The 20,674-nt window shown below is 42.1% G+C and overlaps 1 protein-coding gene across 2 annotated transcripts; it reads left to right on the top strand.

Annotated features, from left to right (window-relative positions):
* The first annotated feature begins 125 nt into the window (after window positions 1-125).
* Window positions 126-10,004, top strand: si:rp71-1c10.7 (tumor necrosis factor receptor superfamily member 12A). 2 transcript variants are annotated; one of them, XR_003973797.1, is made up of 5 exons: window positions 126-858; window positions 7,152-7,250; window positions 7,851-7,997; window positions 8,655-8,813; window positions 9,043-10,004. XR_003973797.1 is itself a non-coding variant. In XM_030339634.1 (4 exons), the coding sequence occupies exons 1-4, from the start codon at window positions 777-779 to the stop codon at window positions 8,693-8,695; spliced, it is 369 nt and encodes a 122-aa protein (XP_030195494.1). In that variant the 5' UTR covers window positions 127-776; the 3' UTR covers window positions 8,696-8,971. The 2 variants fall into 2 exon arrangements, 1 of the variants encoding a protein (XP_030195494.1); XM_030339634.1 differs by lacking the exon at window positions 9,043-10,004 and having other exon boundaries at window positions 127-858; window positions 8,655-8,971.
* Window positions 10,005-20,674: the final 10,670 nt, after the last annotated feature.

The raw sequence follows: 20,674 nt of genomic DNA, 5'->3' as shown, positions 1-20,674 counted from the left end.
GGGGCAGAGGTGTGTGTGTGTGTGTGTGTGTGTGAGGTGTCTCCCCTGGGGGGGCCTGAGGTCTGTGTGTGGGGTGGGGGGCAGAGGTCTCTGTGTGTGCTATCTCCCCGGGGGGGCCAGAGGTGCTAAAGGGGGCCAAGCGCCTGATGACGTTAGTGCTCACGCGACCATCCGTCTCGCATATTTGCCTCGCGCTGATTACAGCCATATATTATAATATATTATCTATAACATATAGTATAGGTGCTCCCACACCCGTAGTGTAGGTGTCTGTTGGACCAGACCGTAAACGTAACTTATTAAGTTGTCCGGGTCCCGGGTCCCTGTGGTTTCTCTCTGGTGGGTCTCTGGCTCGTCGGTCCCGGACCCACCAGTGAGTGTATGGATGACGTCACCAGGCGTGGTCAAAACATGAGACCTTCATCACTTCCAGACTGCAGCTCGTGCAGCTCTAGAAGAGCGTAGCCGCGAGACCCCGGGGCGGAGTGGGCTCTTAAAGAAAATAAAACAATATAAATGTCTGAAATGATGAACCACCACAGACTTTCTGGTTCTAAAACGGAACTTTAAGTTAAGTACCATAACTGGTTAAACTAGCGCGAACACGGCAGCGTTCAGCCCGCGAGCCTCCCGGAGACCCGCGGAGACTTCATAGGAAATGAGTCATTGGCGGGGGCGCGTGGGTGTGTCTATTAAAGCGAGGCGCAGAGCGCGTGACTCACTCTCATGTTCTCCTCCATGGTGGAACCAGAGGAACCTAGAGGAACCTGAACATCATGGCTCCCAGCGCCGTCTGCGCCCTGCTCGGACTTATCATGGCGGCGGCGGCCAACTTCTCTGGAGTCCACGCGCAGAAGAGTAAGTACAAAAGTTTTGATTTTAATATTTATTTTAGTTCTTAGAAAATATCTTTACAAAAAAAATAAACGTTCATGCAGGATTGTATGAGGAATTTATCTGATAATATTGGGATGTAATATCATGTCCTATCAAGTTTTACAAAGTATATGTTCGAGGAGTTGTCTGCCTCACGGGACGTCCTGCTCACGAGCGCCTCCGATAACGAGCCGCTCGAGCCGCTTCCTCCGCAGCCTCACGGCCACCGGTTCCGCATTCCGATCTCCTGAATTCACCGCAGCCCTGCCTTGTTAGGGGACCAGTAACCCTGACCAGTAACCCTGTTAGGGAACCACTAAATCTGACCAATAACCCTGTTAGGGGACCAGTAACCCTGTTAGGGAGCCAGTAACCTTGACCAATAACCCTGTTAGGGAACCAGTAACTCTGACCAATAACCCTGTTAGGGGACCAGTAACCCTGTTAGGGGACCAGTAACTCTGACCAATAACCCTGTTAGGGGACCAGTAACCCTGTTAGGGGACCAGTAACTCTGACCAATAACCCTGTTAGGGGACCAGTAACCATGTTAGGGGACCATTAACCCTGTTAGGGGACCAGTTACCACTTGACCAGTAACCCTGACCAGTTACCCTGTGAGGGGACCAGTAACCCTGACCAGTATCATAGTCCATTGTTATTATTATTATTATTATTCTGGAGATATGAAGGATCCTTTTCTTCCTCCCGGCTGTCAGTCTTACTCAGAACGCGGCCACGTTGGATTGTAGAAGAAAATCAGCAACAAAATCAGCAAGGAGTTCCTGTAGGAACATAAACAAAGCAGAGAACTAGAAGGTTCTCCTCCATTCCCTGATCTGTTTATGAGCGTTAGACGAGGTCCGGTTCCACGTTCCTACAAGCAAACAACAGTCATCTGAGCGCTTCACTCAGAGCAAATATCATCTATGCCTCAAAATACCTCTCAGACGTTCCCTAGGTATTTATCTAGTAGGACTGTGTCTCTCAGAGGTTCTGTAGGTTTTAATCTAGTAGGACTGTATCTCTCAGAGGTTCTGTAGGTATTTATCTAGTATGACTATCTCTTAGACGTTCTGTCGGTATTAATCTAGTAGGACTGTATCTCTCTGACGTTCTGTAGGTGTTTATCTAGTAGGACTTTATCTCTCTGACGTTCCCTAGGTATTTATCAAGTCGGACTGTATCTCTCTGACTTCTGTAAAAGTTTATCTAGTAGGACTGTATCTCTCTGACGTTCTGTAGGTGTTTATCTAGTAGGACTGTATCTCTGAGGTTCTGTAGGTATTTATCTAGTATGACTATCTCTTAGACGTTCTGTAGGTATTAATCTAGTAGGACTGTATCTCTCAGAGGTTCTGTAGGTATTAATCTAGTAGGACTGTTATCTCTCTGACGTTCTGTAGGTGTTTATCTAGTAGGACTGTATCTCTCAGAGGTTCTGTAGGTATTAATCTAGTCGGACTGTATCTCTCTGACTTCTGCCTCGGTTTCCTTAAAACTGCGAAATGTTCTGGTATTTTGTCCACTCCAGCTCTTTGGGTAAAAGGTGAGATTAGGGTATGGGTTAGGGTTAGGGTTAGGGTTCGGTTCTGTCTGACAGTCACTGCTCAACTCGCTGGCCATTATCTGATCAATCGGACCGCCTTCACTAAACAGGGAATTGAACCTTTAGGAACCACTAAGACCATCTGTCAGGCGCTGGGGTCAGGGTTAGGGTAAAGGTTAAGTTTAGGGTTAAAGTAAGGTTAGGGTTAGGGTAAGGTGGTTATTTAGCAGATGCACAGGTTCACTCTAAACAGGGACATTCTTTAAGAGACAAAGTGTTGAGATCTTTCTAAGGGAACACTGCCATACTGTAGGGTTCTTTAGCGCTGAACAACCTTTAGTCTTCTGTTCCATTCATGTTCCACTAACCTTATTTGCGGTCACGTCTTGAAACATTTCCACTTTAAACATTGAAATGACATTTTCAAACAATGTCATCAGATCCTGATTTCGAGCCCATGCAGTCAGTGATTTAGTTAGGAGTTCTGAAGTTCTTTCCTTTTCCCTTTCCTTAGATTACACAGAAGGTTAGATAATAATAATAATATGAACAGCTCTCAACAGTATAATTCAGCATCTGGATTGAAATATTCTAAGTGGTCTCAGGGTTCTCAACAGGACACTTCTATCTCGACCCTGAGGAACTGCTCCAATACCCTCTCCTCTGTGGGGCGTCGAGCTGCTCTGATAGCGCTATGAAAATAGGAAGCCTGTTTGAATTGAGCCGGCGTCCCACGGATGTGACATCACAGGTACAGGATTGGATTTCTCCTATTCAGCTGTGGAAGCAAATTATTCAGATCTGCTTGGTTGAATAGGGAGTAGAAATGCATTCTTTTATTGGGCGCCACTATGTGGAAACAAGGATTGTTTTGATTTGAAAGGTGCTCTGGTTGGTCATCTCAGCCAACGGTCAGCAAGGCTAGCCTTTATTTTCTCAGAAGAAAAGGTACTTTTTCTTGTGCATATCTGTGGTTGCACTCTAAAGTTATTCTCCCATTAGATATTTCAGTTTCCATTAATACTTCAAACAGTTTTATCCAGGAGATGTAAACTCCAGGAAGATGTTTGCTATTGCGGCCACAGCTCTCATGTTGTCATCCTGCAGGAAGCTGAGGTCTTTGATCGCTGGCTGCTCTAGTCATTGCTCGGAGGCTCGTCAGACACAAGAACTCGGATCCTCTTCCAGGCTGACAAACGTGAAGCACACATTAATGCTGGATCCTTGTTTTGGAAACAACTGGCCTTTTAATTAATATCCCCACTACGAGTTCTGTTTCAAATGAACCCGTTCCACGGTGTGAGCAGTGAAGACAGGATGGCCCCCCCGCCCCCCCCCCCCCCCCCCCCCCCCCCCCCCCTGGTTCACACTCCGCTATTCAACCGCTGGTTTTAATTCCTGCCCTCAGGATCCCTGATGTCATTGTGTTGCTGCTAATCACATCCATCTTACCATGAACAACTCCAGACGGCGGCCAAACTATTGAGAAATACCCCCGCCTCACACGGCCCGAATGCTTGTGAAGAGCCGGGTTCTACGTGAGGAGCCGGGTTCTACGTGAGGAGCCGGGTTCTACGTGAGGAGCCGGGTTCTACGCGAGGAACCGGGTTCTACGTGAGGAGACGGGTTCTACGAGAGGAGCCGGGTTCCCCATGAAGAACCGGGTTCCATGTGAAGGAACGGGTTCCAGGTGAAGAACCGGGTTCCAGGCTCCTCTCGTCTAAGAAGGAGCCTGGACCTTTAACCGGGCGGCTCTGAGGTCACTTCCTCTCTTATCACCTAGGAAGGGCCTTGCCTCCCTTAGGAGACATGGCCTCCATTGTGTCCCGTAGACTGAGGCTGATTCTCTCTCTTGTGTCAGACCAAGGGCAGGGGGAAGGGGGGGGGGGCTGGTGACCGGCTGGTTCATGGTGTGACTGGCTGGTTCTTGGTGTGACCGGCTGGTTCTTGGTGTGACTGGCTGGTTCTTGGTGTGACCGGCTGGTTCTTGGTGTGACTGGCTGGTTCTTGGTGTGACCGGCTGGTTCTTGGTGTGACTGGCTGGTTCTTGTTGTGACCGGCTGGTTCTTGGTGTGACTGCGGCTCCCTTCAGGGAGATACCATCGACCACATCTGATTATTGTCTGGTGTCACGTCTATACAATCTTCAAGAGCATTCACCAGGAAACCATAGCGAGAACACACACACACACACACACACACACACACACACACACACACACACACACACACACACACACACACACACACACACACACACACACACACACACACACACGCACGAGCGCGGCCGTTCTCACACAATGTGATGAGTGTGTGTGTTGATGCATGTCTTTGCCACCACATCAGAGCCGGAGTCTCATTGTGTGAAAGTCGGCCTCAGCGAGGACTTTCCCGTCTCGATTTCACAAGCAGCGGAAACCAGCGTTGTTTTTTTCTCTGAAGTTTGGCTTTGTTTTCTCGCTCTCTGAGTCCCACTCACAAGCGTCCCAGTTTGTCTCCTTGTGTTTCCCAGTTTGTCTCCTGGTCTTTTCAAGTTTGTCTCCTTGTGTTTCCCAGTTCGTCTCCTTGTGTTTCCCAGTTTGTCTCTGTGTTTCCCAGTTTGTCTCTGTGTTTCCCAGTTTGTCTCTGTGTTTCCCAGTTTGTCTCTGTGTTTCCCAGTTTGTCTCTGTGTTTCCCAGTTTGTCTCCTTGTGTTTCCCAGTTTGTCTCTGTGTTTCCCAGTTTGTCTCTGTGTTTCCCAGTTTGTCTCTGTGTTTCCCAGTTTGTCTCTGTGTTTCCCAGTTTGTCTCCTTGTGTTTCCCAGTTTGTCTTTGTGTTTCCCAGTTTGTCTCTGTGTTTCCCAGTTTGTCTCTGTGTTTCCCAGTTTGTCTCTGTGTTTCCCAGTTTGTCTCCTTGTGTTTCCCAGTTTGTCTCCTTGCGTTTCCCAGTTTGTCTCTGTGTTTCCCAGTTTGTCTCTGTGTTTCCCAGTTTGTCTCCTTGTGTTTCCCAGTTTGTCTCCTTGTGTTTCCCAGTTTGTCTCTGTGTTTCCCAGTTTGTCTCTGTGTTTCCCAGTTTGTCTCCTTGTGTTTCCCAGTTTGTCTCTGTGTTTCCCAGTTTGTCTCTGTGCTTCCCAGTTTGTCTCCTTGTGTTTCCCAGTTTGTCTCTGTGTTTCCCAGTTTGTCTCTGTGTTTCCCAGTTTGTCTTCTTGTGTTTCCCAGTTTGTCTCCTTGTGTTTCCCAGTTTGTCTCTGTGTTTCCCAGTTTTTCTCTGTGTTTCCCAGTTTGTCTCCTTGTGTTTCCCAGTTTGTCTCTGTGTTTCCCAGTTTGTCTCTGTGTTTCCCAGTTTGTCTCCTTGTGTTTCCCAGTTTGTCTCCTTGTGTTTCCCAGTTTGTCTCTGTGTTTCCCAGTTTGTCTCCTTGTGTTTCCCAGTTTGTCTCCTTGTGTTTCCCAGTTTGTCTCTGTGTTTCCCAGTTTGTCTCCTTGTGTTTCCCAGTTTGTCTCTGTGTTTCCCAGTTTGTCTCTGTGTTTCCCAGTTTGTCTCCTTGTGTTTCCCAGTTTGTCTCCTTGTGTTTCCCAGTTTGTCTCTGTGTTTCCCAGTTTGTCTCTGTGTTTCCCAGTTTGTCTCTGTGTTTCCCAGTTTGTCTCCTTGTGTTTCCCAGTTTGTCTCCTTGTGTTTCCCAGTTTGTCTCCTTGTGTTTCCCAGTTTGTCTCCTTGTGTTTCCCAGTTTGTCTCCTTGTGTTTCCCAGTTTGTCTCCTTGTGTTTCCCAGTTTGTCTCCTTGTGTTTCCCAGTTTGTCTCCTTGTGTTTCCCAGTTTGTCTCTGTGTTTCCCAGTTTGTCTCTGTGTTTCCCAGTTTGTCTCTGTGTTTCCCAGTTTGTCTCCTTGTGTTTCCCAGTTTGTCTCCTTGTGTTTCCCAGTTTGTCTCCTTGTTTTTCCCAGTTTGTCTCTGTGTTTCCCAGTTTGTCTCCTTGTGTTTCCCAGTTTGTCTCTGTGTTTCCCAGTTTGTCTCTGTGTTTTCCAGTTTGTCTCCTTGTGTTTCCCAGTTTGTCTCCTTGTGTTTCCCAGTTTGTCTCTGTGTTTCCCAGTTTGTCTCCTTGTGTTTCCCAGTTTGTCTCCTTGTGTTTCCCAGTTTGTCTCCTTGGTTTCCCAGTTTGTCTCCTTGTGTTTCCCAGTTTGTCTCTGTGTTTCCCAGTTTGTCTCTGTGTTTCCCAGTTTGTCTCCTTGTGTTTCCCAGTTTGTCTCCTTGTGTTTCCCAGTTTGTCTCTGTGTTTCCCAGTTTGTCTCTGTGTTTCCCAGTTTGTCTCTGTGTTTCCCAGTTTGTCTCCTTGTGTTTCCCAGTTTGTCTCCTTGTGTTTCCCAGTTTGTCTCCTTGTGTTTCCCAGTTTGTCTCTGTGTTTCCCAGTTTGTCTCCTTGTGTTTCCCAGTTTGTCTCTGTGTTTCCCAGTTTGTCTCTGTGTTTTCCAGAGGACCTGTTATTGTGTTCTCTCGTTCTCCAAACCATCTGCTGGGGTCTCCCGGGACCTGCGCTGCGCAGCGATCCCGTTTTCTTCCTGGTCCGCTCTGTCCTCCTGTTTGTTCTTCCTTCTCCTCCCGGCTGACCTGGCTCCACAAGGCGGAGGAGGAGTGCTGCGGCGCTATGGAAACCCGACGGCCGGCGTCGTGACGGTCGGGGCGTCCAGAGCCGTGACTCATGGGACCTCCATGACATGAGCTAACAGCGCCTTTCCATTGCGTTTCTCTCTGCAGGCCAGTGCAGCAGTTCCCAGTTCTGGAATTCGGATTTGGAAATGTGTGTGCCATGTGCGTCATGCAAGCAATACCCCAAGACCCCATCATGCAACACATGTAAGCATTTACCCGGTTCAGGCTGCATGAAATGTTTATGTGGAGCCATCAGGGTGTGTTGAGGCCCCCGCTGACGGATGCATTCAGCGCCCGCTGGCTCTGGTTCCCGCCCGCGGGGGAGGCGTGTCCACGGTCCACAACCACGCCCCTCTGTCCCTCTGTCCACAACCACGCCCCTCTGTCCCTCTGTCCACAACCACGCCCGTCTGTCCCTCTGTCCACAACCACGCCCCTCTGTCCCTCTGTCCACAACCACGCCCCTCTGTCCCTCTGTCCACAACCACGCCCGTCTGTCCCTCTGTCCCTCTGTCCACCACCACGCCCCTCTGTCCCTCTGTCCACCACCACGCCCCTCTGTCCCTCTGTCCACCACCACGCCCCTCTGTCCCTCTGTCCACCACCACGCCCCTCTGTCCCTCTGTCCACAACCACGCCCGTCTGTCCCTCTGTCCCTCTGTCCACAACCACGTCCGTCTGTCCCTCTGTCCACCACCACGTCCGTCTGTCCCTCTGTCCACCACCACGTCCGTCTGTCCCTCTGTCCCTCTGTCCGTCTGTCCCTCTGTCCACAACCACGTCCGTCTGTCCCTCTGTCCTCAGGCCGGGTGTACATGGAGGAGACGTCTGATGTGTGGCGTCTCGCCGCCATCAGCAGCTTCTCGGTGCTGGCCGTGGTGCTCCTGGGCGCCGCCCTGCTGGTCGGGCTGACGCTGCATCGCCGCAGGGCGCAGAAACGCCCGCTACGGGGTGAGTGCCCGGGTCGAAGGTCACCACCGCACGAGGAACAGGCTGGCTCTGGCTGAGAGCGTGGAGAGGGAGCTGAGCCGGATCAGAAAGGGTGGAGGAGGAGCTGACGGAGTTCAGGGTGTAGGAGGAGCTGACAGAGTTCAGGGTAGGAGGAGCTGACGGAGTTCAGGGTAGGAGGAGCTGACGGAGTTCAGGGTAGGAGGAGCTGACGGAGTTCAGGGTGTAGGAGGAGCTGACGGAGTTCAGGGTAGGAGGAGCTGACGGAGTTCAGGGTAGGAGGAGCTGACGGAGTTCAGGGTGTAGGAGGAGCTGACGGAGTTCAGGGTAGGAGGAGCTGACGGAGTTCAGGGTGTAGGAGGAGCTGACGGAGTTCAGGGTAGGAGGAGCTGACGGAGTTCAGGGTGTAGGAGGAGCTGACGGAGTTCAGGGTAGGAGGAGCTGACGGAGTTCAGGGTAGGAGGAGCTGACTTGTTCAGGGTGTAGGAGGAGCTGACGGAGTTCAGGGCGTAGGAGGAGCTGACGGAGTTCAGGGTAGGAGGAGCTGACGGAGTTCAGGGTAGGAGGAGCTGACGTGTTCAGGGTGTAGGAGGAGCTGACGGAGTTCAGGGCGTAGGAGCCAGCGGGTTCAGGGAGTAACGCCCTGTCTTGTGTCCCCAGAGCCCATTGAGGAGACGGCCGGCCCCCTGTACCAGGCCTGACCCCAGAGGGTCTCATGGAGCGTCCTGATGAACATATGGAACATGGACTGTAATCATGTGATCTGAAGGAGAAACCTCTCACCCACAGCCTCATCATCATCATCCTCATCAAGTTCAGGTTACCGCGGAGACAAGGAAACACTTTTATAATATATACTTAAGCTTTATAGTATATGTATAATTATCCTTTATAGTATATGTATACATGTATATGTATATATATATGTATCTATATACATATTTATATATATATATATATATATATATATATATATATATATATATATATATATATATATATATATATATATATGGTTTATGACGGACTACCTCGTCATTTATATTAGAAATCTAAACCATTCAGAGGAAGTGAAGGGACGTCTCTTCAGGGGCCCCCGACTCGCCCTCCTCACCACCACCACCAGCAGCAGGGCCCCGGGAGGCCGCTGAGGACCCAGGGGGCCCCTGGGACCTCACCGGCAGCATGGGGCCCCCCAGAGCCAGGGGCCCCCCAGCTCTGTGGCGGGGGACGCTGGCCGGGACCAACAGACATCAGCGGGAACATCACAGCCTTTTGAATGTAGCGTCTGAACAATGGCTCCTCGTAGAAACAGGCCCCTGCAGACTGAACATCAGGAGTTCATGTTGCTCAAGGGAACAGGGGTGAGCCCGTTCAGCACACTGGGAATCCTAGGAAACCAAACACATCACGGCGGGCCTTCTCCTGTTTTTAATGTGACGTAGTTCTATTTTTGTAAGAATCCTGCAGCATTCAGCCTGAATGTCTCCCTGTTCCAGTACCTTCCTAACCCTGCCGAGCTGACCCCACTAACTGTTGTTGAAGGCCCAGATGAAGTGAGAGCCTGACTCGAGCACATCGTCCTGCAGCACCGAGACGCCAGCACAACACCGTCAGCTCTACCAGTTATTGTTTATATATCATGACCGTCGTGGGTGGTCCCGTGTATTCTAGTTGTTTTTATATCTTAGTGATACAAGGAGTGCCTTCTCCGGCCACAAAACTGGTTCAAAGTACAGACACATCTTTATAGTATTTATTTTTTTAACTCTTTTGTAAGGTGCAGCTCCTGACGTCGACAGGTTGTCACGGTGACAAGAGCTCCTGTGAACATTCTTTAAATTCCGTTTATCGTTTTAACGACCAATAACATTTTTTTTAACCTTCTTGCTTGTAGTTGTGTTTTATATTGTATATATATATAAATATGCACTGGCTTCCTGTAGTTAATGCAAATGCTCTGTGTACCAACTGTATTTTCTCATTAAAATAGAGATTTTTAAAATTAAATTAATTGAATGTTCATTCTTCAGTCGTTCCTTTCAGTTAGCGTCGGTCATTGAAGCAGAGGAGGTTAGAGGTTAGAGGTTGATGATGCCCAGTGGCGGTTCTACGTCCAGTTACGCCCCGGGCAAGACTATCTTCAGGGGGGGGGGGGGGGGGGGGGGGGGGGTTGTATCGTGAACCTACGAGAAGGGTCCAGCTGCAGGCTTGGGCGTTTCTGTCATGACACAAGGACGCCCTTTAGGCGTTCCTGGTAGCGTTTCATCGACCAATCACGAGGTGTTTCGAAAGGCATACTGGGTTCCGCAAGGCATACTGCGAAGCACAGTCGCAAGGCATACTATGCTTTCCTTCCTTAATGGCAATTTTACCTCTCTCATTAGATTTAGCAATCATGGAGCCCCCACTTGGCTAACGTTAGTTCTATGCTACCCGTACTTGAAACTGCTGTTTGAGAAAATCTAACTAGCGTATGTTTCGGATGTTGACAGCCGTGCGAAGAAGAAGGGGTTCGGTGTTGACGGTGAAAGTTAGGCCGGTTTATAGCAGAGTTTCAGTTTTCGGTTATTACCGGTCAATGACCGGAAAAAAATGAGGAGGACCGACAATTCTAAATGTCACAGGTCAGAATGACCAGTGGCTACTGGTCATTAGGGGCAAGTCGCTACTCTCACAAGAAAAAAAGAAAAGAAAATGAAAATGAAAAAAAGGAAATATATAAAAAATAGAACATATATATCTTTTTATATATATATATATATTTAAAAAAAATAATCTCCCCAGAAAGTACTATAAAATAATAAGTTTGGCTCGTTTATTTAATGTTAAGTCGACCCTGGCTTGCTTCTTCCGGCTGAGTTCGTCTGGAGGGGCAAGAGGGGCTCTAGCCCCACCAGCCCAATGCAATGTGTATTGGACTGGAAACATTGAAATGCGCATGCTCAGAGTGTTTCTCTGTTGAAGTGGACGGAGATTATTTTAGTTATTGGTGGGGCTAGCCCAATATGTCCATGGTGTGGACTTGGGACCGTTAAATATCCCAGGATGCATTTCGCATTTCGCAAATCGCATTCCTGTTTTAAAATATCAGTGTGTAAGCTATAAAATAGGCTATATAGGAACATTTTAAAAGTATAAAAAAGATGGAGTCCTATTCAACATATTTGCATACTTTTAAAATGAAAGAGGGGTTTTGTTTTACATAATTTGTTTATTGTATAAGTCGCTGATGGAGGAAACCCATCGCAACGGAAATCCCGATCGGATCCTGTGTGTGTGTGTGTGTGTGTGTGTGTGTGTGTGTGTGTGTGTGTGTGTGTGTGTGTGTGTGTGTGTGTGTGTGTGTGTGTGTGTGTGTGTGTGTGTGTGTGTGTGTGTGTGTGTGTGTGTGTGTGTGCATGTGCGAGTGTGTGCATGTGTGTTTCTATTCTATTCTATTCTATACCGTGTTACCCTTTAGGTTGCATTTGATAAAAACAACAGTGTTACCCCTTATATTTTATTTGACAAAGACAACAGTGTTACCCCTTATGTTTTTTTTCATGACGACCAATAAAAAACAACAGTGTTACCCCTTATGTTTTTATTCATGACGACCAAAAAACAACAACAGTGTTACCCCTTATGTTATTTTACATGACGACCAATAAAAAACAACAGTTACCCCTTATGTTATTTTTCATGACAACCAATAAAAAAAGCACAGTGTTACCCCTTATGTTTTTTTTCATGACGACCAATAAAAAACAACAGTGTTACCCCTTATGTTTTTATTCATGACGACCAATAAAAAACAACAGTGTTACCCCTTATGGTTTTTTTCATGACGACCAAAGAAAAACAACAGTGTCACCCCTCATGTTTCCTTTGATAAAAACGACAGTGTTACCCCCTATGTTTTAATTGATAAATATCGACAGTGTCACCCCTCATGTTTCATTTGATAAAAACGACAGTGTTACCCCCTATGTTTTATTCGATACATTTCGACAGTGTTACCCCTTATGGGTTTTTCATGACGACAGATAAAGAATGACAGTGTTACCCTTTACGTATCTTTTGATAAAAACAACAGTGTTACCCCTTATATTTTATTTGACAAGGAAAATCTTTTTTTTTTTTCAAATGTGTTTTTTTTCATGACGACCAATAAAAAACAACAGTGTTAACCCTTATGTTTTTTTTTATGACGACCAATAAAAAACGACATTGTTACCCTTTATGTTTTTTTTCATTACGACCAATAAAAAAACAACAGTGTTACCCCTTATGTGTTTTTTCACGACGACCAAAGAAAAACGACACTGTCACCCCTCATGTTTCATTTCGTAAAAACGACAGTGTTACCCCCTATGTTTTATTCGATACATTTCGACAGTGTTACCCCCTATGTGTTTTTCATGAAGACCAATAAAAAACAACAGTGTTACCCCCTATGTTTTTTTTCATGATGACCAATAAAAAACCACAGTGTTACCCCTTATGTTTTTATTCATGACGACCAATAAAAAAACGACAGTGTTACCCCTTATGTTTTTTTCTTGACGACCAATAAAAAAACGACAGCGTTACCCCTTATGTTTTTTTCTTGACGACCAATAAAAAAACAACAGTGTTACCCCTTATGTTTTTTTTCATGAAGACCAATAAAAAAACGACAGTGTTACCCCTTATGTTTTTTTTCATGATGACCAATAAAAAACGACAGTGTTAACCCTTATGTTTTTTTTCATGACGACCAATACAAAAACAACAGTGTTACCCCTTATGTTTTTTTCTTGACGACCAATGAAAAAACCACAGTGTTACCCCTTATGTTTTTTTTCATGACGACCAATAAAAAACCACAGTGTTACCCCTTATGGTTTTTTCATGACGACCAAAGAAAAACGACAGTGTTACCACCTTTGTGTTATTTGATAAATATCGACAGTGTTGCCCCTTATATTTTATTTGACAAGGACACATTTTCTTTTTTTCAAAAATGTTTTTTTTTTTCATGGCGACCAATAAAATACGACAGTATTTTATTGGTTATGTTTCATGGCGACCAATAAAATACGACAGTATTTTATTGGTTATGTTTTTTTTCATGACGACCAATAAAAAAGAACATTGTTACCCCTTATGTTTTTATTCATGACGACCAATAAAAAAACGACAGTGTTACCCCTTATGTTTTTATTCATGACGACCAATAAAAAACGACAGTGTTACCCCTTATGTTTTTTTCTTGACGACCAATAAAAAAACAACAGTGTTACCCCTTATGTTTTTTTCTTGACGACCAATAAAAAAACAACAGCGTTACCCCTTATGTTTTTTTTCATGACGACCAATAAAAAACCACAGTGTTACCCCTTATGGTTTTTTCATGACGACCAAAGAAAAACGACACCGTCACCCCTCATGTTTCATTTGATAAAAACGACAGTGTTACCCCCTATGTTTTATTCGATACATTTCTACAGTGTTACCCCTTATGGGTTTTTCATGACGACAGATAAAGAACGACAGTGTTACCCTTTACGTATCTTTTGATAAAAACGACAGTGATACCCCTTATGTTTTTTTCCCATGATGACTGATGAAAAACAACAGTGTTACCACCTTTGTTTTATTTGATAAATATCGACAGTGTTACCCCTTATATTTTATTTGACAAGGACACATTTTCTTTTTTTCAAAAATGTTTTTTTTTTCATGGCGACCAATAAAATACGACAGTGTTACCCCTTATGTTTTTTTTCATGACGACCAATAAAAAAGCGACAGCATTACCCCTTATGTTTTTTTCTTGACGACCAATAAAAAAACAACAGTGTTACCCCTTATGTTTTTTTTCATGACGACCAATAAAAAACGACAGTGTCACCCCTCATGTTTCATTTGATAAAAACGACAGTGTTACCCCCTATGTTTTATTCAATACATTTCGACAGTGTTACCCCTTATGTGTTTTTCATGAAGACCAATAAAAAACGACAGTGTTACCCCTTATGTGTTTTTTCATGACGACCAAAGAAAAACGACACTGTCACCCCTCATGTTTCATTTGGTAAAAACGACAGTGTTACCTCTCATGTTTCAATTGATATAAACGACAGTGTAGATAATTTTTTTTAATGTCCCTTATATTTTATTTGACAATGACACTTTTTTTTTTTTTTTTAATGTTTTTTTTTTCATGACGACCAATAAAATACGACAGTGTTACCCCTTAAATTCTGTTTGACAAAGACAACAGTGTTACCCCTTATGTTTTTTTTCTTGACGACCAATAAAAAAATGACAGTGTTGCCCCCTATGTTTTTTTTCTTGACGACCAATAAAAAAACGACAGTGTTACCCCTTATGTTTTTTTCTTGACGACCAATAAAAAAACAACAGAGTTACCCCTTATGTTTTTTTTCATGACGACGAATAAAAAACAACAGTGTTACCCCTTATGTTTTTTTTCATGACGACGAATAAAAAACAACAGTGTTACCCCTTATGTTTTTTTTCATGACGACCAATAAAAAAACGACAGTGTTACCCCTTGTTTTTTTCTTGACGACCAATAAAAAAATGACAGTGTTGCCCCCTATGTTTTTTTTCTTGACGACCAATAAAAAAACAACAGTGTTACCCCTTATTTTTTTTTCATGACGACCAATAAAAAACAACAGTGTTACCCCTTATGGTTTTTTCATGACGACCAAAGGAAAACGACACTGTCACCCATCATGTTTCAATTGATAAAAACGACAGTGTTACCCCCTATGTTTTATTCGATACATTTCGACAGTGTTACCCCTTATGGGTTATTCATGAAGACAGATAAAGAACGACAGTTTTACCCTTCACGTATCTTTTGATAAAAAAGACAGTGATACCCCTTATGTTTTTTTCCCATGATGACTGATGAAAAACAACAGTGTTACCCCCTTTGTTTTATTTAATAAATATCGACAGTGTTACCCCGTATATTTCATTTGACAAGGACACTTTTTTTTTTTTTTAATGTTTTTTTTTTCATGACGACCAATAAAATACGACAGTGTTACCCCTTAAATTATGTTTGACAAAGACAACAGTGTAACCCCTTATGTTTTTTTTTATGACGACCAATAAAAAACAACAGTGTTACCCCTTATGTTTTTATTCATGACGACCAATAAAAAAACGACAGTGTTACCCCTTATGTTTTTTTCTTGACGACCAATAAAAAACGACAGTGTTACCCCGTACATTTTATTTGACAAAGACAACAGTGTTACCCCTTATGTTTTTATTCATGACGACCAATAAAAAACAACAGTGTTACCCCTTATGTTTTTTTTCATGACGACCAATAAAAAACAACAGTGTTACACCTTATGTTTTTTATCACGACCACCAATAAACAAACAACAGTGCTACCCCTTATGTTTTTTTTCATGACGACCAAAGAAAAACAACAGTGTCACCCCTCATGTTTCATTTCATAAAAACGACAGTGTTACCCCCTATGTACTAATTGATAAATATCGACAGTGTTACCCCTTATGTTTTTTTTCATGACGACCAATAAAAATGTTTTATTCGATACATTTCGACCGTGTTACCCCTCATGGGTTTTTCATGACGACAGATAAAGAATGACAGTGTTACCCTTCACGTATCTTTTGATAAAAACAACAGTGTTACCCCTTATATTCTATTTGACAAAGACAACAGTGTTACCCCCTATGTACTAATTGATAAATATCGACAGTGTTACCCCTTATGTTTTTTTTCATGACGACCAATAAAAATGTTTTATTCGATACATTTCGACCGTGTTACCCCTCATGGGTTTTTCATGACGACAGATAAAGAATGACAGTGTTACCCTTTACGTATCTTTTGATAAAAACAACAGTGTTACCCCTTATATTCTATTTGACAAAGACAACAGTGTTACCCCTTATGTTTTTTTTTCATGACGACCAATAAAAAACGACAGTGTTACCCCTTATGTTTTTTTTTCATGACGACCAATAAAAAACGACAATGTTACCCCTTATGTTTTTTCATGACGACCAATAAAAAACAACAGTGTTATCCCTTGTTTTTTTCATGACGACCAATAAAAAACAAGAGTGCTACCCCTTATGTTTTTTATTCATGACGACCAATAAAAAACAACAGTGTTACCCCTTATGTGTTTTTTCATGAGGACCAAAGAAAAACGACACTGTCACCCCTCATGTTTCATTTGGTAAAAACGACAGTGTTACCCCTACCCCCTATGTACTAATTGATAAATATCGACAGTATCACTCCTTATGTTTTTTTCATGACGACCGATAAAAAAGGACGGTGTTACCCCCTTTGTTTTATTTGATAAATATCGACAGTATTACCCCACATGTTTCATTTGATATAAACAACAGTGTTACCCCTTACATTTTATTTGACAGGGACACATTTCTTTTTTTTTTTAAATGTTTTTTTTTTCATGACGACCAATAAAATACGACAGTGTTACCCCTTAAATTCTATTTGACAAAGACAACAGTGTTACCCCTTATGTTTTTTTCCCATGATGACTGATGAAAAACAACAGTATTACCCCCTTTTTTTTATTTGATAAATATCGACAGTGTTACCCCTTATATTTTATTTGACAAGGACACTTTTTTTTTTTTTTTTTTAAATGTTTTTTTTTTCATGACGACCAATAAAATACGACAGTGTTACCCCTTAAGTTCTATTTGACAAAGACAACAGTGTTACCCCTTATGTTTTTTTTCATGACGACCAATAAAAAACAAGTGTTACCCCTTAGGTTTTTATTCATGCCGACCAATAAAAAAACAACACTGTTACCCCTTATGTTTTTTTCTTGACGACCAATAAAAAACGACAGCGTCACCCCTCATGTTTCATTTGATAAAAACGACAGTGTTACCCCCTATGTTTTATTCAATACATTTCGACAGTGTTACCCCTTATGTGTCTTTCATGAAGACCAATAAAAAACGACAGTGTTACCCCTTATGTTTTTTTCTTGACGACCAATAAAAAAACAACAGTGTTACCCCTTATGTTTTTTTTCATGACGACCAATAAAAAACAACAGTGCTACCCCTTATGTTTTTTTTCATGACGACCAATAAAAAACAACAGTGTTACCCCTTATGTGTTTTTTCATGACGACCAAAGAAAAACGACACTGTCACCCCTCATGTTTCATTTGGTAAAAACGACAGTGTTACCCCTACCCCCTATGCACTAATTGATAAATATCGACAGTATCACCCCTTATGTTTTTTTCATGACGACCGATAAAAAAGGACAGTGTTACCCCCTTTGTTTTATTTGATAAATATCGACAGTGTTACCCCTCATGTTTCATTTGATATAAACGACAGTGTTACCCCTTATATTTTATTTGACAAGGACACATTCTTTTTTTTTTTTAAATGTTTTTTTTTTCATGACGACCAATAAAATACGACAGTGTTACCCCTTAAATTCTATTTGACAAAGACAACAGTGTTACCCCTTATGTTTTTTTTCATGACGACCAATAAAAAAACAACAGTGTTACCCCTTATGTTTTTTTTCATGACGACCAATAAAAAACGACAGTGTCACCCCTCATGTTTCATTTGATAAAAACGACAGTGTTACCCCCTATGTTTTATTCGATACATTTCTACAGTGTTACCCCTTATGTGTTTTTCATGAAGACCAATAAAAAACGACAGTGTTACGCCTTATGTTTTTTATTCATGACGACCAATAAAAAACAACAGTGTTACCCCTTATGTGTTTTTTCATGACGACCAAAGAAAAACGACAGTGTTACCCCTTATGTTTCATTTGGCAAAAACGACAGTGTTACCCCTACCCCCTATGTACTAATTGATAAATATCGACTGTATCACCCCTTATGTTTTTTTCATGACGACCGATGAAAAAGGACAGTGTTACCCCCTTTGTTTTATTTGATAAATATCGACAGTGTTACCCCTCATGTTTCATTTGATATATTATCGACAGTGTTACCCCTTATATTTTATTTGACAAGGACACATTTCTTTTTTTTTTTAATGTTTTTTCTTTCATGACGACCAATAAAATATGACAGTGTTACCCCTTAAATTCTATTTGACAAAGACATCAGTGTTACCCCTTATGTTTTTCTTCATGACGACCAATAAAAAACAACAGTGTTACCCCTTATGTTTTAATTCATGACGACCAATAAAAAACGACAGTGTTACCCCTTATGTTTTTTTCTTGACGACCAATAAAAAAACAACAGTGTTACCCCTTATGTTTTTTTTCATGACGACCAATAAAAAACAACAGTGTTACCCCTTATGTTTTTTTTCATGACGACCAATAAAAAACAACAGTGTTACCCCTTATGGTTTTTTCATGACGACCAAAGAAAAACGACACTGTCACCCCTCATGTTTCATTTGATAAAAACAACAGTGTTTCCCCCAATGTTTTATTCTCTACGTTTCAACAGTGTTACCCCTTATGGGTTTTTCATGATGACAGATAAAGAACGACAGTGTTACCCTTTACGTATCTTTTGATAAAAACAACAGTGTTACCCCTTATGTTTTTTTCTTGACGACCAATAAAAAAACAACAGTGTTACCCCTTATGTTTTTTTTCATGACGACCAATAAAAAAACGACAGTGTTACCCCTTATGTTTTTTTTCATGACGACCGATAAAAAACAACAGTGTTTCCCCTTATGTTTTTATTCATGACGACCAATAAAAAAACGACAGTGTTACCCCTTATGTTTTTTTCTTGACGACCAATAAAAAAACGACTGTTACCCCTTATGTTTTTTTCTTGACGACCAATGAAAAAACAACAGTGTTACCCCTTATGTTTTTTTTCATGACGACCAATAAAAAACGACAGTGTCACCCCTCATGTTTCATTTGATAAAAACGACAGTGTTACCCCCTATGTTTTATTCGATACATTTCGACAGTGTTACCCCTTATATGTTTTTCATGAAGACCAATAAAAAAACGACAGTGTTACCCCTTATGTTTTTTTCATGACGACCAATAAAAAACAACAGTGTTACCCCTTGTGTTTTTTTTCATGACAACCAATAAAAAACAACAGTGCTACCCCTTATGTTTTTTTTCATGACGACCAATAAAAAACAACAGTGTTACCCCTTATGTGTTTTTTCATGACGACCAAAGAAAAACGACACTGTCACCCCTCATGTTTCATTTGGTAAAAACGACAGTGTTACCCCTACCCCCTATGTACTAATTGATAAGTATCGACAGTGTCACCCCTAATGTTTTTTTCATGACGACCGATAAAAAAAGACAGTGTTACCCCCTTTGTTTTATTTGATAATTATCGACAGTGTTGCCCCTCATGTTTCATTTGATATAAACGACAGTGTTACCCCTTATATTTTATTTGATAAGGACACTTTTCTTTCTTTTTTTAATGTTTTTTTTTTCTTGACGACCAATAAAATACGACAGTGTTACCCCTTAAATTCTTTTTGACAAAGACAACAGTGTTACCCCTTTTGTTTTTTTTCATGACGACCAATAAAAAACAGCAGTGTTACCCCTTATGTCTTTTCTTGACGACCAATAAAAAAACAACAGTGTTACCCCTTATGTTTTTGTTCATGACGACCAATAAAAAAACGACAGTGTTACCCCTTATGTTTTTTTTCATGACGACCAATAAAAAACAACAGTGTTACCCCTTATGTTTTTATTCATGACGACCAATAAAAAAACGACAGTGTTACCCCTTATGTTTTTTTCTTGACGACCAATAAAAAAACGATTGTTACCCCTTATGTTTTTTTCTTGACGACCAATAAAAAAACAACAGTGTTACTCCTTGTGTTTTTATTCATGACGACCAATAAAAAAATGACAGTGTTACCCCTTATGTTTTTTTCTTGACGACCAATAAAAAAAACACAGTGTTACCCCTTATGTTTTTATTCATGACGACCAATAAAAAAACGACAGCGTTACCCCTTATGTTTTTTTCTTGACGACCAATAAAAAAACAACAGTGTTACCCCTTATGTTTTTTTTCATGACGACCAATAAAAAACGACAGTGTTACCCCTTACATTTTATTTGACAAAGACAACAGTGTTACCCCTTATGTTTTTTTTCATGATGACCAATAAAAAACGACAGTGTCACCCCTCATGTTTCATTTGATAAAAACGACAGTGTTACCCCCTATGTTTTATTCGATACATTTCGACAGTGTTACCCCTTATGTGTTTTTCATGAAGACCAATAAAAAACGACAGTGTTACCCCTTATGTTTTTTTCATGACGACCAATAAAAAACAACAGTGTTACCCCTTGTGATTTTTTTCATGACAACCAATAAAAAACAACAGTGCTACCCCTTATGTTTTTTTTCATGACGACCAATAAAAAACAACAGTGTTACCCCTTATGTGTTTTTTCATGAGGACCAAAGAAAAACGACACTGTCACCCCTCATGTTTCATTTGGTAAAAACGACAGTGTTACCCCTACCCCCTATGTACTAATTGATAAGTATCGACAGTGTCACCCCTAATGTTTTTTTCATGACGACCGATAAAAAAGGACAGTGTTACCCCCTTTGTTTTATTTGATAAATATCGACAGTGTTGCCCCTCATGTTTCATTTGATATAA

The sequence above is a fragment of the Gadus morhua genome, chromosome 18 (assembly GCF_902167405.1).
Source record: "Gadus morhua chromosome 18, gadMor3.0, whole genome shotgun sequence".
Classification (NCBI taxonomy): domain Eukaryota; kingdom Metazoa; phylum Chordata; class Actinopteri; order Gadiformes; family Gadidae; genus Gadus; species Gadus morhua.
Note: the sequence above shows the minus strand (reverse complement) of the source record. Positions and strands in the feature narration are given on the sequence as shown.

Bases quoted from the DNA above. Each gene is read 5' to 3' on its own strand.
- si:rp71-1c10.7 (XM_030339634.1), top strand. From the start codon at position 777: ATGGCTCCCAGCGCCGTCTGCGCCCTGCTCGGACTTATCATGGCGGCG. The intron at 859-7,151 runs GTAAGTACAAAA...TTCTCTCTGCAG, and splicing joins TGGAGTCCACGCGCAGAAGA to GCCAGTGCAGCAGTTCCCAG. The intron at 7,998-8,654 runs GTGAGTGCCCGG...TTGTGTCCCCAG, and splicing joins GCAGAAACGCCCGCTACGGG to AGCCCATTGAGGAGACGGCC.